At 38.5% G+C, this 18,693-nt stretch overlaps 1 protein-coding gene across 2 annotated transcripts in view; it reads left to right on the top strand.

Annotated features, from left to right (window-relative positions):
• The window catches only part of LOC145993941 (protein takeout-like), a 224,376-nt gene that overhangs the window by 164,318 nt on the left and 41,365 nt on the right, over positions 1 to 18,693 (top strand). Inside the window, exon 1 of one of the 2 annotated variants that reach the window (XM_083129905.1) lies at positions 14,144 to 14,292. The exons of the other annotated variant lie outside the window; for it this stretch is intronic. Within the exon in view, the coding sequence (XP_082986031.1) occupies positions 14,214 to 14,292 (79 nt within the window). The 5' untranslated portion in view covers positions 14,144 to 14,213. Of the gene's footprint in view, positions 1 to 14,143; positions 14,293 to 18,693 lie in introns of those variants that run through there. 2 annotated transcript variants of the gene reach the window in all.

The following is an 18,693-nucleotide window of genomic DNA, read 5'->3' as shown; positions in this document are numbered from 1 at the left end:
GTGATATCTTCATCGATGATTGTGCATTCATGCAGTTACACACGTACATACACATATTTCCTTCGTTAAAATAAAACGTCATTAGTATTATTTTCACCTATAAAAATTTCCCGGTGTAGCGCAGAGTTGTGTACCGCCAGACAGGGGTGCCCATCCCCCCCCCAAGGCCTATGACGCACTCCCCCCCAAAAATGGTAGAACATTCGCCCCGCACCCTCCTCTATGTCGAATTATTTACTCAAATTATTTTGGTCAGACAGAATTCGAAGAATAATATAATACGGACATATTTAAGCAATATATGTTTACTTTAGGTACTTCAGGCTCACTTTCATGTTTGCTAACATAAAACGTACAAAACTGCTCAGGTTCACTGTCATTGTTAGTGTACTGAACCTTCTTCTTAGCAGTTTGTCTGCTCGACTAACCTTGTATTACTGCAAATAGCACTCCCCTCCCCCCTTCATCCAAACCGATTCTAATGGGATAAGAGGTGGTGTTTCTTTTCAACCCCATCGCTGCTATCACCCACAGGTAGGTAGAAAAACTATACATCTAGGGCCTGGGACTTTATGTTATAACATATTTTTAATATTTTTTATATATCATGGGATCGAATTCCGGAGTGAGATCTCGACGTATATGGTGATAATTAGAGACCGGATGTTTAGGCACTAAAAACATATAAAATAGGCAGGCAAATAAGCACTTATAATTTTCAAAATAGGCAGTAAAATAGGCAATAAAAAAGGCAATTAAATTTAACTCAAAATTATGAAGTTAGACATACAAAAAGAAATAGGTGTTTTAAAAATATAGAAACATACCTGTACATTCTATATAGTTGCTTAAAATAAACCAGGAGCTCATCATTAGAGACAGCAGTTCAATATTGTACTTAATAAATCACTGCAAACAGGAGTCACGTCAGCCCAAAATTTTCCATTGTATAATGGCTACACACAATAGTCTGACAAAAAAAATTGTTAGCTACTTCCAACCAGTACGCAAATTATTTAAATATACATTTTATCACTGCACACAGGGTTATTTCAGTTAAAAAAATTACAATATATATTCCACACAGCAGTTCGAACTAAGAAACTGTTTAAATGCATTTCAAGTTTGTACTGTACGGTTTGGTAGTTTCTGAATAAGAAGCACTAATTGTGGTTGCACATCGCAACAAGGTATTTCTTCAGGTGATCAACCGACAAGTTATGTCTGCGATCGGACAACACATTTTTTAGAATTGAAAAAGATCTCTCAACCTCCACAGATGTTACCGGAGCATACTTAAAGCACGCGAGAACATGTGGATCTAACTCAGTTTGTATATTTTCACCTTTCAGAACTTGTTGTAACTTGTATTTCCCTTAATTTGTCCAAGTCCTTATTAACTGCAATAACTCGCTAACTGTTAATTTTAAACTTCTTGGAAGCATCGGAAACTAATCCTGGGAACAGGAAATTGTATGCACCGAGTTCAGTCATGTCCCAATTTTAAAGAAAATGCCTAAAATAGGCAATATCTGGCATTTATGAAATAATATAGGCAATATCGTATGAAATAGGCAAAATAGGCAAAATTAAATTGCCTTGAAATGAAGCTAATCCCTCCCCCCTGGCCTTCGCAACATTAGTTTTCATCATATATCTAACAGGAAAGAATAGGCATTTTGCCTAACATCCGGTCTCTAGTGATAATAAACTGAAATTAGCAAATTTGATAAGACATAATTTGACATATTTTACGATTTTTTTTTTTGTTTTTACAACATATTTATTCCCTTTTCAGGCAAGATGACATATTTAGCTATCTATAATTTCCTAATTTTCCTACATACAAATAATTATTCACATGTATCCGGATCTTTATTATCCACTTATTTTGAGACTCGAAACTGAAAACATCCATGACACCTCTGTGCAGGCACGCCCGCAGATTTTTCCCTGGAGGAGGGAAAGCGACCCCTTGCCCCCCACCGGGTGTCCATGCATCTGCGTTATTGACTGAGCTTGCACGATGTGACCGAACTTTGCCCTTCATTGTTGTACGCATTCACGAGAATCGCCAGCGAGAAACGAAACGAATTTGAACTGTTGTATGACCTTCTTTTTTCCATTTTACAACAATTAAAAAACTGACAGTTACCCGCTCAAGTCGGCAGACTTTGATTTTACCAATAATGCGAAAAAGAGGCCGACGTCAAGAAAAGAACCTGGATGTTTGTGTTTGTAGGTAAGAAGTAGTGATGGGTCATGGCAGTTCCTTTTCGGGAAGCAGTTCACCGGAGCTCGCTCACCGAAAGGAAGCGTTCACTGGAAGTCATTCAAAGGAACTACGAAGCCACGGAGCATGCTCTCGGACGAGGCAGTTCCTTTTAGAAAGGCAGTTCACTGGAGCTTCGTCGTTGAAGGAGTCATTCACAGGAGGCGCTACCATACCAACACAGCTCGAAGTTGGTTTCGTTGGGCGGAGGAGGGGACGTGGGAGACTGTTTCTGGAGTGGGTGAAAAGAATTAGAGGGGAGGAATCCGCCTTCGCGCACATATTAAATAGCTATAACAAACAATGTATCGACCGACCGACCGAGGTTCGGGAGCTGCTTTCAGGATGGGCGTGAATGAAAATACATTTTAATGGATAATTGAACTTTAAAGGGCAAAAAGTAGTGTTGCCCACGAGACGAGACTTTGGCCTGTCTCGTCTCGTGGAAATGCTGTGAAATGCTGTCTCGTCTCGAAAATATTCGTTTGTCTCGGGACACATGATCAATCTAGTCTCGTCTCGAATTTTTAAAAGCCTGTCCCGTGGGCAACACTAGCAAAAAGTCCTCATCGGAAAGGAAAAGTTGGACAAGTTATATTCTCCCCTCTTCCTTTCCAAAAATGAATTCGTACCCCTTGTTGTCGCAGTACATTACAGCGCCTGGTCATAGATGAGGAAAAATAATTGCAAATATTTTAAACATGGACGTCCGCTGTATTTTTTTCCAGGGAAGGGCAAACAAGGCATTCTTCCAAGGTTTCAAAGGAGGCATATTTTTTTCCAAAACATTATAATCTCCTTAAAAAAACAACTTCAGTTTGAAGTTAGCATGCACCTGTAACGCCCTTCTAATAATTAACAAATTGAGATTGAAATGAAATTATACGTATGTGTAAAATGTACAAATTTTAGGTTAAAATTTATTTTCTAGGGTATCCGTCGCCCCTCTCCACCTTTTCAGACTTTCATGCAATTAAATGGATACACGGTCAAACAAACACCCGTAAGAGAATGGAAGAGAGGACGCTAAACCTTTGACTACGAAGAATAGCATTCGTATTTTTCAAGCTCTCTCCGCCTCCCGGCCTCACTTTTACTTAGAGATAATGGAAGAGCACGGAAACGGAACGTTGTCTTAAGTTTGATATGATGATCTTATATCTATCAAGTTCCTTCTACAGTTCCTTGCAATGCGACTTGCGAAAACATGCCACGAAAAGGATTAAAGGTGAATTACTTGCCCATCCTCCCTCATTGTTGAGCTTCTGCAGCATTACTGTAAACAGAGTTGCACGCATAGCTACGCGGAAAACCGCCACTATCAACAATCAGCTATAAAAGAGGGGACCTCGCTCTCTCTCTCTCTCTCTCTCGATGGTTCATAGGAGTGAGTCATCGACTGGGAGCGTTGGCAACAAGCAACGCTCACGACTTCCAAGGAACTACCAAAAGTCATGGCAGTTCCTTTCGGGAAGCACTTCACCGGAGCTCGCTCACTCAAGCAGCCATTCAAAGGAACGAACGACCAACTCCTCCCGATGTTGGTTTCGTGCAGCTGAAGTGAAGGGGGTGGGGGAGGACTTGCTGGAGTTAGCTTGAGTGAAAAGGATTAGGGGAGAGGGAACTGCGCTTACTACTCCACTTCCCACAAGAAAACCAGAGAACATACACAGCAGTAACAATACACGCAAAGCTCACGACTCCTGGAACGAGGAACTACCACAGAGGAACTGCTCGTTCACTCCGAAGGAGCGAGCACTTCACAGTTCCCAAGAGGGAGTAGTTCAAAAGGAACGGTTCGTTCACGAACGACCCATCACTAGTAAGAAGTAAGAACAATGCTTCGAACGAGTGTTGGTTAACGCAGCGGCTTCTCTTTCATGCCAAGTGAATATGGTTTGACGAGGCAATCTCAAATCAGTGGTCGAATGAGAGACCCAATACAGTAGTATCAGAACGATGCCTTCTGTAAAGGAATCAGATTCGGTCAAATTGAGAGGTTACGTTAAAGAATTTGGTAGTGATGTTTTATCGACAGATGGCAAGATTTTGTTTTGCAAGCTATGTGATATTTCTGTTGCATATTCAAAGAGGCCTTCAGTGTTGCAGCATCTAGACACGGCGAAGCACATAAGAAACTTGCAAAGGAAGAAAACGAACGTAGCTCATGCATTGCTTCCACATGCGGTGTCAGTCCGGGGCAGTCGGCAGTCTTCTTTCACCAAGGAACTGTGCAAAGCATTCATCGCATCTGGTATTCCTCTGTGGAAGTTGGAAGAACCAATACTTCGTAAGTTTCTTCAGAAGTATTACGACAGGGAAATTCCTCACGAATCCACTCTTAGGAAGGCCTACGTGGAAAATATATACAGTGACACTATACGTGTCACAAGCGCGTCATGAACCCCCCCCCAATGGGCACCCCTGCCGCTAGAATGGAAAATACACTGTAAATTGTCATTCAGGAAATTTGGAACGTCGTCTACAACTATATTCGTGTTTCTAAATAAAACGCATAAAATGCATAAAACGCTGCCCGACCCTCAGATCCAAAAATAAGGTCTCCTAAAAATGGTGTGTTTTCCAATAGAAAAATACAGTAAAAAGCAATTAATGATATATTATAAGTAAGCAATTTCCCGTACTACAGGGAGAGCCAAGTCACTTTATTTAACCCTCCTCGTGGATGAAACTAAGTCACACCAAAATTCAAGAGCTCACAAGCGACAAATGATCCAACCTATATGTAATCCACTTGTATAGAATCTACAACTTCGAAACAATACACATTTTCTCCCTTTGTTCCCAAATCAAAATAACTCGAAAGTTCTTTTGTTTTACGTTGAACCCACTTTCATTGAACCAGTTTATGACTTTTTTTTTAAATATTAGAGTCGAATAACAGGTTTTACGTAACCTTAAGTCTGCTATGTGCAATGGCAAGGCGTATAGTAACTATTAAGCGCATTAACGCATATTGGGATAATGTCAAAATGAATTAAGCCACGTTGCAACATGCAACTCTAATAAATACAAGTATATTGCCAACATTATGAAATAGCGTGGAGGAGTCGAAAGCTTCTTTCCTCTGCAAAGATTGTGCAAGGATTATCAGAAAAAGGTAAAAAAGCTACCTGATTAACAAGTTCGATTCATATTATGAGATTGTTCCACAAGGATATCAACTAAACATAAAAAAGTGTACTGGTGGAAACTTGATCCATTTCGTATCATTGATTTTTATTTTAAAAAAAGTTTTTTCTGACGTTGTTACTATATTTAGAGCACTAATCTACCAACAATGTTAAGGACATTGGTGTGTGTGATGTACTGGAGGCCAGTAGGGTACCTGCAAAGAAGAAGTGGGGGTGAAATAGAGAAAATAAAAAAGCGAAACCTTTCTCTAATTGTCGATGTGTAATGAACAAGTGTTTTTGTGGATCAAAACACCTGACAACCTGTGGCGTACTGTGACAGTTATTATTGCCGAAGCATCCCCCCAAAATTAAGAAACTCAAGAATATTTAAGGTCTTTCTACTTTCAAAACGATATTTATTAAGTGTCTATATCAATGTGAAAAGTAATATCTCTCAATCTTTGCGAACTCGTGTCATTTCTTGATAAAAATGTCCCTTGCTTTCAATGTTTGCAAAGATTTTTCAAACAACAATGCTCATGCGTAATATGTTATTCTTCTGTCAAAAATAGGGTGACAAGACGTCCCGTTTCAGAGGCGTGTCCCGATCGCCTATTTACAAACCCTATAATGCTGCAGAACCTCCAGCAATATTTTGACATCTGATTGGCTGTTATTCCGGAAGTTAATAGACTACAGTCTTCCTTCAAGATAACGGTAGATGGCACGACAGTGTAGATTTCAGATATCCATCCCAATAAGATTATTTAAAGAAAAGTTTTTTCTGACGTTGTTACTATATTTATAGCACTAACCCCTTTAAACAGAAGATGATTTTTAGCACATTTTTAAAATTATTGTTTTGAAAGACGGAAAGGCAGAACTCGTCTTGAAGTGAATGCCTTTCGTATTTAAAGTCACATCATTACAAACATTGAGACTACATGACCATTGAGAAAATTATGTGTATCCAACTTATTGCAAACAATACCACAATGCACAATGAGCCGCTGCTATATGTGATGAAGTGGTTTGGCCAGTAAAATTAATATGTATAACTTATTTTATTTTTAATGGCGTTTTCAAAGATTCTTGATATTGTTCAACAATATTATGCTTCTAATTACTCATTCCTACACTTTGTTGTGTAGTACAGAAATTGTATTATTTAGCATAAGTTATAAAACTTCTCCCATGATGCATAAATCACTTCACAAACATTACAAGTTCTATTAGAGATATTCAACATTATTATCTTACGTAGGCTTCATTTTGATTTTATCATCAGAAAACAATGCAATACCATTTTTAACATTTTTTCCATACAATTATATATTTCTTAACATTATTTCGACATTTTTATTACAAACTTTATTACTAAATAATCACGAGTCTAATTTTTCCATAGTTTTCCTGAAAACAAGCAAGCAAGGAGCGGTGGACAGGGAACATAAACATTTCCGGACGCGCACAACCAATAAGAAAGCGTTGTATACCTCTGGTTCAAAAGTCTAGGAGTTAGCTTGATATCCAAGTTTAAATTTGAGAGACATTTTATTAAGAAAACAATATGGAATATTCAAACTAACATCATGGCAACACTGTTGCTAGATTGCTTTTCAAGCACTTCATAACAATAAAAATGTTCGATTGTTCATCAAGGACCTTCGAGCAGACAGCACTTTACTGGTTAAGTTAGCTCTCGTGTCGCGCGTTGTATCGTTTTTGTGTTTTCCGTTATTCATTTGTGGAGCAGAAGTATGGACAAGAAGCGGACCTGCAAAGAAATATGTATATTTCCACGTCTTGACACAAACTCAAAAGACAAATTCTAACGTTGTGTGCCCGGTCCTCGTGACGGAGTGGTAATCACATCGCGCCGCGACGCGAAGGGTCCCGGGTTCGAATGCTGGCCTGGGCATGGATGTTTGTGAGTGTCCATTCATAAATTTCTTCATATCATCACTCATCCCCATCTTCGCAAATTAGCCAAAAGTGGCACAAAAAGCGAAGTAAAATAAAGCAAATCAATCATTCTAACGTTGCGTGTCAGATACGTGAACGGCTGTTGAAGAATAAAGTTATTCTCAAGAAGATTGATTCTTCTGATAAATACTTCTGGCATTCTTCAACTTCAGTGTAGGACTATCGTCAAAGGTTGATCAAAAATGGATCAACAACACTGTAAGTCATATGGATGTTATAGTAATTAATACCTTTTTACAACAGGAAATCATATTTTATTTATTGTTTGTGATGTATCATTTATGTGATCCATACTTTAATAAATAGTAATAATAATAGTAACAATAATAATACGTTAATAATGACAATAATTTTATAATTAGACCTAATCATTTTTCAGATGGGATAAACTGACCTCTTGGATGTCCGATTTTGGGTCGAAATTATGGTCACCCCTAGTCAAAAATCATTGTTTTTGCGTTGGCTCAACACTGGCAATACAAAGATCCCTGTACGTAGATATTTAACCGTACAGTTTGCAACACTACGGTAGCTACAACAGCAGACCTTACTGATGGTAATGCGATTGCATTTGAACCCCTGCTATAGAAGCTGGCCTATAATTGGATGCTTCAGGACTATAGACTGCAATTTCCATTTCTTGCTTACCCCGATTCCGGAGACGTTTTGTCAAATTGCCACAAGATGGTGCTAAGGGTGGAATCTCGGAAACAAACTCACTGGGAGGATTACAAGTTTATTCCTTTGAGATGATAGAAATAATTATAGTAGCAAATTAAGTAAAAATAAAGTATTTCCCAATTGAAATACTGTGGGCCAGCACTGCTGGCCTTGCTGTACTGGAATTGCACGCACATGCTGCCAACAACTTCATGCCGTACGAAAAAATATTGGTCATCGATTGCTCGATCAGACAATTATTTATTACTCATTCTCGGTAGGTTTTAGGTTTTAAACTTATTTTTTCCTTTGCAGGTCTATGATAGAGGGGGCAGTTTCCCCCTACTTTTCGCTCCCGCACTAAGAGAAAGTAAAATGTCCTTGACCCCTCCACTTCATAGTTTTCCCACTTTACTGCCTGGACAGTCCAAAGTGCAAAAATCTGATCCCTATGGTTTTGCCCACTTTCACGTCAGTTCGGTCCTTTTGTGGCATTCACTCCTTCCGAAGTAACATTTCAGCATTCAAATTTGCACCACTGACACTGATTATGTTTCCCTTGAAAGATAATTTAATATCTTTAGAACCTATTGCAGAATGTTTAGAACCTATTTTAGAATTTTTGGGACCTATTTTAGAAACTTAAAAGCAAACCTTTCAGAACCTAAAAATGCGAGGTCTACGCATAAGCAGGGAATGGATTTATATGTAAATACATATATTCATACAATGCTAAAATCAATGTTATTTGTATTATCTTTGCTAATCTTGATGTGTAAGCTTCAAAAATGCTGTTTTTATTATCCATATTTTTATATACAACTTTTAGCATATATTGTACATAGTTTAGTTATTTTTACAAAAAAATATCCATATTTTTAAACGTTTTCCGTCATATATATATTCCATTTTCATGCTAAACCTACATCTTTTCTTGTGTTAAATACCAAAGGTTTACCGTTCATCTGTATTTTGTTCGTCTTGTACTCTGTTCATTTTAAATCTTGACAATAATCTGTCACTGTAACATTCTTGCAACCAATAGCCAATACAAGCTCAAGCTTTCGCGTGAAATCAATTGCATATTTTAAATATATCCCCATTATTTCATGCGATATTCAACACACTTTCGGTAAATATAAATCTGTGTCTCGGGCCAATATAAGAATCACGATTCAGCACTCAAAATACATTTTGGAAGTCTATTTTTGTGTTTGGATTTGCATTACAGTTAAGACCATGTAAGACTAATATAGTTTATTCAGATAAGTCATCTGCTTGCTTAATGAAAATTGTCATTTTTGACAATTGTAAGTCCATATTTAATTCCATATTTTGATTACAATAACTAAATATATATTTACATATCTTACACAAAATATACTGTTAAAAAACTCTATTATATCGAGTACTACCGTGCGTCCATTTCCTTGCGAGGCCGAGAGATCGAGAGAAGTGTGGCGGGCGGCGCTAGCGGAGATGCCGACATTTTCGACCAGGAATTTCTGTGTAAATTACCTACACACGTCTCGACAGGAGTCTGTATTCACGTAAGTGTCATACATAAAAATTATATCTTCTAACGTGAACTTTGCGCCTGGCATTTCAACCGCCTCAACTTACACACAACACACACACACACTGCAATTACACAATGAAATATCACGGCAAGTAACCAAAAAACACACACACAGTACGAAATTAACACGCTCTTGGTTCAAGGTCTGTTCCTCACTCCATCCGCAGCTCTGTCCAGGGTACCTGTAGTCCCGAAGGAAAGAACAACTCAAGCTCGGAGCTTTCATATTGCAAACAATGCTCACGAAAACCATTGACTTTCAACGGTTTAGTCTTCAACGTAATATCGATACAGTGTTGCACATTCGAAACCTCCAAACGATTTCCAGCGAAGCAAAACTCTTTCGAGGGTAAACTTAAGCGGGACGTTTCTGGTCGAAAATGTCTTCATCTCTGCTAGCGCCGCCCGCCACACTTCTCCCGATCTATCGGCCTCGCAAAAAAATGGACGCACCTTGTAAGTTATTCTCATTGGCTAGATTGTTCAAGGTTCGATTACATAGGAGGAGTCAGCGGATGGGACTTGGGGGCGCGTATCCCTACCAAGAGGATGACTAAATATCATTAAAGATATAGATAAACTCAGTGGCGGCGATTGGGTTCCAAAACTGGGGGTCAAGGAGAGTTTACTTTCCCTTGGTAGATAAGGTTTAGCATAGTGCGAAAGCAAAAGTGGCCAAAAGTATTTTTACTATTTACTATTTGTACTATTTGGCACCATCTTCGGTGTCTTGTTACACCAATTACTGCCAAACCACACGACTGCAGTGGCTTTTAACACTTGAATAGGTGTTGTGTTATACGAATAAATGTATTACACCATTTTTGGTGGCAACTCAGTTGCATATTTTTTAGAGTGTATCATTATATTACAACGGAAAAAATGTTCGAGCAGTCCTTTTCCGGCTAATGGAAGAACAAAACAAATTTTAGCAGAAATACATTCATCTTGACTTGATTTAATAGATATTTAAGTAAGTCGATACCGGAAACTGTATCCGGGGCTTCTTGATTACAATGCAATAACGTTAACTTTTTAACTGATGACAGAAAGGCAGAGCAATCTTGCTCAAATATTTCCGATGTTTTTGAGGAAATTAGTTCTCAAGCTTATCTATTTCATTCTGTAATCACTCTCAATGCAAATAACATATAATTACCTGTACTTCACAAAAATCTCCTGTGTCTGTAATTTTTTTTTATCAAAAGGCCTTGGGTTCGTTTCCTGTTTGTTTTACAGTGTTCCAAGGTCCACTTTGAAGGTTCAGTCGCAATTAGGTAATCTGGTCACAAACGTTTATACGAAAAAATAGCAAACATTTTGTGCAGCATAATATTCAAAATAGTAATCAAGTTCAATCGTAAATAGCGTCATTATCATTAAACTGTAAATAAACATGGCAGCTGATATTTTGCAACTCCAAAATTTAGCTACAAAGAGTATAATAAATATTTTAAGTTAGAATTAGTACATCCAGAATGTTTTATTTTCACTGGAATCAAAGTTACTGATATTATTAAAGCTTTATTAACACACTCAACAAACATTTCCATAGGCTCATGTGTACAGTATCAGAAACAGAAAAATGCATATTAACATGTAGTTTTTTTATTTGCTTTACTCAGATACTGTCTGGCCTCCCCAATGGCGCAGTGGTAGCGTCGTCGACTTGCAATCAAGGGGTCCGGGGTTCGATACCCGGTGGAGGCACATAGTGGTTCGGATTGCACTTTTAACTGTAGGTCCAGTCCCGATTAACCTTACAGTGCATAAAGTGGACTTAAAACACCAAATATATCAAACACTGTCCAAATATTGTACAGGGCAGTTTACCAGAAAAAGCCTTTCTATAAAAAAATAACATATGTATGGTGCCAAGAAACACAATCAATTTTAAGTGTGTCTTTTTAAAATAAAAAAATAATTTAATTAACAAAAATCCTATTTAAATAAAGAAAATCATCAAAAATGATTTTTTGAATAAAAATCATGATTTTTCCCACCCTGATTGAAGCTCAGGTCACACGTATTCGATTGCAATATTGTCTTATGCGCTCAATATTGTTGCAGTTGAGACAATCAATTTGTTGCTTTAAAAAAAAAAAACGTTTTCATGATATTACGTAAATGCAAATCAGTGTTCTTAAACTAATTGTGATGTCTTGTAGTTCTAGTATCTTTTACACATATGTATATCAGGTTCACCTTGAACAGTGTTACCAACTCATAATAAAAAGCTAAACTTGTCAAGGTAAAGTTACTCATTCTCAAGCCGGTCTCCGTAGCGCAGTGGTTAGCACATTGCATTACGACGTCAGAGGCTTGGGAATGGGGGTTTCTGAGTGTCCATTCATCAATTTCATCATATTCACTTATCGTAATTAGCGAAAAGTGGCAGAAAGCGAAGTAATCAAAGGAATATTGTTTGGAAAATCTCCACGTGAGATCATATACCGGGTGGTCCAAAAGTCCCGGAACGTTCACATATCGTGAGAAATACACATCGAATCGGAAAACGAAAAAATACGTGTTTAATAAGTGAAAAAAAGCTATTCAATGATATCACACTTGATTCCCAACCCCCGCCTCCTGGGGGTTAAGCGGGGAGTAACTCTGAAATTTTAAATGGAAACCCCTATTTTGTATTGTAGAATCAAAAAGAGGACTTCATTCCGAGTCCAACGAGCTATTAAATATCCTCGATATGTGACCGTTCCGGGACTTTTGGACCATCCGGTATATTAGGAATCAAACCCGAGTTTCCAGTGTGGAAGTCAGAAGACTTTCTGCTAGATGGACGAAGTCAATGTAAAGAAAGAAAGAAAAATAAATAAATAAACGAAAGACAAAGAGGGGAAAGAGAAGAAATAAAAGGAGCGAAAGAGGAAAAATAAAAAAGTGAGAAAAATGAAAAAAATAATGAAGCGAAAGACAGAAAGAAGGATGTAAATAAAAAGAAAGCGAAATAGATAGAGGAAAGAGAAGATATATAATGTACAAACAGAGAGATACAAAGATACATATCGGAGGCAAAGAGAGAGAGAGAGGCGATATAAGGAAGAGAAAGGAAGAAAGAAAGACATAGACAGAAAGAAATGAAAGAGATTTAAAGAAGCGGAATAGAGAAGAAAAATAAGTGAAGACCTATGAGAGAGAGAGAGAGAGAGAGAGAGAGAGAGAGAAGGGAAAAAGAGATAGACAGAAAAAGATAACTAGAGAATCAAAAGAGAGAGAGAGAGAGAAAAATGAAAGAAGAGAAGAAGTGAAAGACAGAGAAATTAAGGAAGTGAGAGACACCCACAGAGAGAACTAACGAGAGAGAGAAGGCTAGAGATATAAAGAACCGAGAGACACAAATAAATTGATTGATTGGTTGGTTGATTGATTGGTTTTATTTTACTTCCCTTTTTATGCCACTTTTGACTAATTTGCGAAGATGGGGATGAGTGATGATATGATGAAATTGATGAATGAATACTCACAAACATCCATGTCCAGTTAGAACCCGGGAGTCCTGGCGTCGTAGCGCGATGTGCTAACCACTCCGCCACGGGGGCCGGTGACAAAAATAAAGGCACACACACAGAATCAGAAAAGTACAAATAAGCTACAGAAACAGAGAAATAAGAAAGAGTAATAAAGAAGAGAGCGAGAGACAGAGAGAAAGAATAATAAAGAATGGAGGAGGAGAATAAAAGAGAAGCTGAGAGATAGAGAAAACAAAATGAAATGAGTGAAATAAATATGGACAAGGTCTACAAAAGGACTTATAAAACCTTTCCTCGGGCAGGCCCCATCTCTAGGAAGATATCAACTAGGGGCAAGCCCCGGCATTTATCGAACCGTTGGGTGAGATGGGTCAAGGCAGAGACTTATATAACCTTTTCCTTCTGCTCCAAAAATAGGCAATAGTTAGGTTGGAGGGTTCGATGAACTAACCGATCTCTGACTTGGTATATTTTCATAGAAAAGTTAGAAGATATAAATATAAAGGGAAAAAAAGTTTAAGGGAGGAGATGTTTAATTATCCCAGACGGTACAATTGACCCCCTTGTCAGAGAGGGATTCATTCCCGTTTATTGCTATATTAATTGACGCTTTACGGCTAGTACTAAACGTTCTTCTTGATACACCCATGCCTAATACAAACTTTTACAGAGGTAGACATCTCCTGTGGCCATCTCGTGAGCATAGTGTGCGAACCAACTTTCGTTGCAAGGTTGGTAACATTGACCTTGAATTTTCCGCATGAGAAGAGAGGGGGGAGGAGACTCCGCGAATGATTTAAAGGAGAAAGAAGTGGGGGGATCTTGCAAGATCCTAAACCCCGGAAATCTATTGGCGTATACATGGCGATTCTTAAACTTCGGTTGGCTACGAAAAATGTATGCAAGTATCTAGCAATGGGGGTAAGCGGGCAGGGGAAGAAAAACAAGCGAGTCTGGTTTCAGGTGATTCAGAGGAGATTGGGGGAGGGGGAGAGTTGAGTAACATTTATATAGGCCGATGATTGCAACTTGGGTTGCATTTGTTCCTCTGAAGTTTAGGCTGCTGGATAGTGAAGGTTGTGCTTCTCACAATGGTGACAAGGTCAGGCTTGTTTCTCTTGGCAGTGGTTGCCCTTTGCTTCGAAGCTGTGTTGTCGGATCCGCCGTTCGGTGAGTCACGCTACTATGTCTCTTCTGTGTGTTTTTATTTGCAAGGAATTTTGTCTTATTTAGAGTTAATTTTCTGCCAGGGCTTCCCCGATGGCGAAGCAGTCAGGTTACTGTCTCGTACTCAAAGTGCCCCGGGTTTGATACCGCTGGAGACGCATGTGTGTGTTTGTCCTATGAAGGTGTCTAACCTAACCTGCATTCGTAACCTTTCTCAAGGGGCTCCTTGCACCCCCTTTTTTATCCAAAAGGCAAGAGTTTGAGATGAGGGAATTTTCCCACCAAAACTTTTAAATCAATCAATGAATCACATAGTAGTTTGGATCAGGGTTGTTAAATGTACAGGAATCTTAAATAAATTCAATTCCGGTCCAGGAGAGAAAAACAGCAAGCGTAAATGGGTTCTGGACCCTAAAGAACCTTTTTATCTGCAAAGTGTTTCAATTCGGTCCAGGAACCTTTTTTCCGGATGAATTTAAATACGGTCCGGGAACCTTTTTTCCGAACCAATTTGAATTCGGTCCAGGAACCTCTATTCCAGGATCAATTTAAATACGGTCCAGGAACCTTTTTTACGGAATAATTTCAATTCCGTCCAGGAACCTTTTTCCCCGCATCAATTTAAATACGGTCCAGGAACCTTTTTTCAGTGTAACAATACGCAACTTGGACCGAATTTAAATTGTGTGAGAAAAAAGGTACCAGTCCTGCAGCTGAACCCATTAAAATTTATGGGTTCCTGGACCTTGAACAACTGTAAACTGTAGGTCCGGTCCCGATTAGCCTATCTGTGCGCGCAATAGACTCAATACGGAAAGTCAAAGCCTTTTCGGCCACTTTTGGTGCGGTGGTAAGGATGAGTGATGATATGATGATATTGATGAAGGACAATCACAAAGAACACCCATCAGACCGGGATTCGAACCCGGTAAAGTGACCAACTTTCTGCCTTGAATTTAAGAAAGATTTAGTCGCGACAAATTTTGTGCATTTTTAGAGTAAATGTTCGTGACATTGGATAATATTTAAAAAAATAATTAATTTAATTATTATACATGTCAAATCGTGCAGGAGTTGACCCTCATAGTCACCGATTTTGATGATATTTGGTACACAACTTTGCTTTGCTTCAAAACCGATACCCGTGGAAGGATTTTGCTGAAATATGATTATTACGAAATATATGAGGGTTGTTCAAAATGTCATCCATCCTTCCTCATCAAACTGACAAAGTTTTATGGAGGTGTTTTTTGATATAAGGGAGAAAAATGAAATTGAAATTTGTCCTGCGTCAACAATGAACTGATCTGCAGTGTCCCTATGATGAGACTTTTCATGTGTGTCGCGCTAGAAGATATATGTATATACTTACTGTCCAGGGACAGATGATATTCCTCTTGATAATTGGCTTCATTTTGTGCTGTTATTGCTAATTTATACGTTGCTGTTTTCATATTTTTAGCCGCGTTCGTGGGGACGAGATGTGGGAGTGTTGTGAAAACGTTTGTGTTAGCCGAAAAAATGAAGGGGAAAAAACGACGAATGTTGTTCACAATACATTGATTAATTGATTGAGTTGGTGTTTAAAGTCCACTTTATGCACAGTAAGGGCTAATTGGTACTGAACCTACAGTTTATGGTGGAAAAAATTGAAAATCTTGATAGTCTAGCTGGGAAAGGGGGATTTAGCCTAACTTCAGGAAGCTGGTATTATTCATTTCAAATTTAATAGTTTTAAAAGCAAAAATTAGTTTGCTCGAAAGTTTGAAACACTAGAACAATAAAAATTTCCATGTATAAAAATGTATAGGAATAAGAAAAACAATTATTCATATTCACTCATCCGCTGTGTCATCTAAAGTCTATTAAAATATACAATTATAATATATTGGGAAAAAGCAATCGAATGCTATGGGCATGTAATAATTGCTGTTATTTGGCTATCACTGATACTACTTCTGCTATTTAATTCTATACCAACGGCCTAACTTCCGTACTAAAGTTTGTAGCGACACCTATGTTCATAACGCCTGTTTGCAGATAATATAAGACTTATGTAACAAGACTTGTTATAACTTTCTTTAGAATTTCACTAGTTTAAATCCAAAAACACTGCTCAGTCGAATTAAATTGTTTCACACGTACCGTTACACTTTTGTAATGTATGCAAACTTCAAAACAACCCGAAGAAGTGCCCTATCGAAACGTCATGTTAGAGTAGGTAAAGGTTAAAATAGACAATAGGCAATACGTATTTAGTCTGCTTGCAAGCCCTGTGTTTATTGTTACCCTAGGTATTAACGATGGGTAGTGTGTTGATGAAAATGTCCACGAAGTGCAAGCTTCTATCTCTTTGTCGGCGTCCGTTTCTTTTGAAGAAAATGTGTTAATATGGGGAAGGGCGGAACGGTGTAACAGTCCTTTGATGTCCAAGACCTGCTAAGTTGATTGCATCGAGTCCCATCGCCGCGGTTTTCTTACTTTCTAGCCCACTACTTCTTCTCAACTATTTCTCTACCTGTCCACTCGACGTTGAGCAAACACCGACATGTTGCAGCTCGTACAGGAATCGAACCCTTGAACGCTTGCACTAAAGCCGAGAGCGCTAAGCACGTGGCCACCCATGGTCTCACTTCCACAGCTAGCAAAATACCTTAGCCCCAAAAAGGAATCGTAAATACGCCACTGACCATACGTGTTTTCACAGTATGGTGCAGTTAAATAGTGATTTAGTTGTTACTATTCTAAGAATGGCAACGTTATTAACTATGGCTATCAAATATCTTAATTTATTTAGACTTTAGTACAGTTAGTACTTCTGAAACCTCGGAAAATATATGAACTACAGGCTTCCTTGTGATTTTAACTGGCAACACTAGCGCCACTGCTCCTATGCCAGGGTTTCAAATGCCTTGGTGCATCTACGTATATTGGTCGTTCTAATGCAGGAAAGTGAACTACAGGCTTACCCGTGACTTTAACTAGCTACACTAGCGCCACTGCTCCTATGAAAGAGTGCATCTATACATAGGTCGCTTATACAGCACAGGAAATATAGTAATGCTGTAGATGATAAAAGAGTGATACAGGTATAAAAACTAAACTAAATTACTTTTGGAACACCTTTACTTCAAAACAAAACAACTTCAATAAAATAACTGTCCTTGAGCTTTGGGGGCCAACATGAAAGTTGACTACAGCTTGCTCGAATGTCCTGCTTACAAATGACGTCTGACACAAATCCAGGAAAGAGAGAATGTCGGGTCTGATTTGGCGTTTCGCCGCCGGCGTATTCAGGCCGCCAGAGGGCGCGTTCTTGAAGCTAAATGCATTTTTTTTACTTCAACCAGGTTGCATAATTTAGATCTGCAAGTAGCAAGCAAATTAATGCAGAATATGTAATCTATCTATAACCTTTAGCGTTTTTTAACACTTTTGCTTTTGTTACTCAATTCTTTTGGAAACAATTTGACACTTCTCTTTATACAATGGCAACGAAAGTATATTTTAGTCAAGAAGTAGCAATATCCAGGTGAACAGAGTCAGTCTGGCTTCTTTTGGAAATAGAGACTCTCATTTGACAATAGGCAGCAATTGTATAATGTTTGAGTTCTAATTCACTTTATGTAAATGTAGCCTAATTAGGACTGGACCTATAGTGCCAAACTTGTCCGAAAAGAAGGCCTTTGGGTTTGTCACCAAATTTTTCAACACTTAGGGTGATTTCAGAGCGAAAGGATAAGTGATACGGGCCCCTTTAGTCTGGAAGCAAGCATTCACTGCGCATGCCCGAACAACATACCGAGGCGACACGATGCACGCCATTGATTTGATTTGGTTTTGATTGTCTTTATTTAACGTCGCTTTTCTGCCAATTTTGGCTAATAGTGACTATGAGGATGAGTGAAGTGAAGGGACACTTGCAAAGAACATTAATGCCTAGGCAGAGATTTCGAAACCGGGAACTAAACGACACGTGTCGCTTCGTTCTAAAAGCTTCCTAACCGAACGTGAGCGTTACGATTGCCACGTAATCCTGTCCCCGCGTTCCCAAAATGTATGACGTTCTTCAACACGTCGTCGTTACCTTTATTGAGCGCCAAAGTTTTTGTATCGTCATCAAAAGTAGAAACATAATATTTAAGGCTGTTGAATTCTTTGAAAACGAACTACGAAAGATATGCGTTATAAATATTGCAAGCAATACAGGAGTACTCGGTCACAAGAAAGGGTAACGAGATGAGAAAACAAATGACTGCTCACTGTAGTTCGTAAATTTGTCGGGGGTTTTCTTGTTTTTGTCCAGCTGTATCCATATTGTAAGAACGCCAGTAAACCAGTCAACAACAATAGATTTCAAGGAAAGGAAACATCACAACAATGGCCAAATAATTATTCGGTCAG

The sequence above is a fragment of the Lepisma saccharinum genome, chromosome 10 (genome assembly GCF_977018435.1).
Source record: "Lepisma saccharinum chromosome 10, izLepSacc3.1, whole genome shotgun sequence".
Taxonomy (NCBI): domain Eukaryota; kingdom Metazoa; phylum Arthropoda; class Insecta; order Zygentoma; family Lepismatidae; genus Lepisma; species Lepisma saccharinum.
This window is presented reverse-complemented; position numbering and strand designations above follow the sequence as displayed.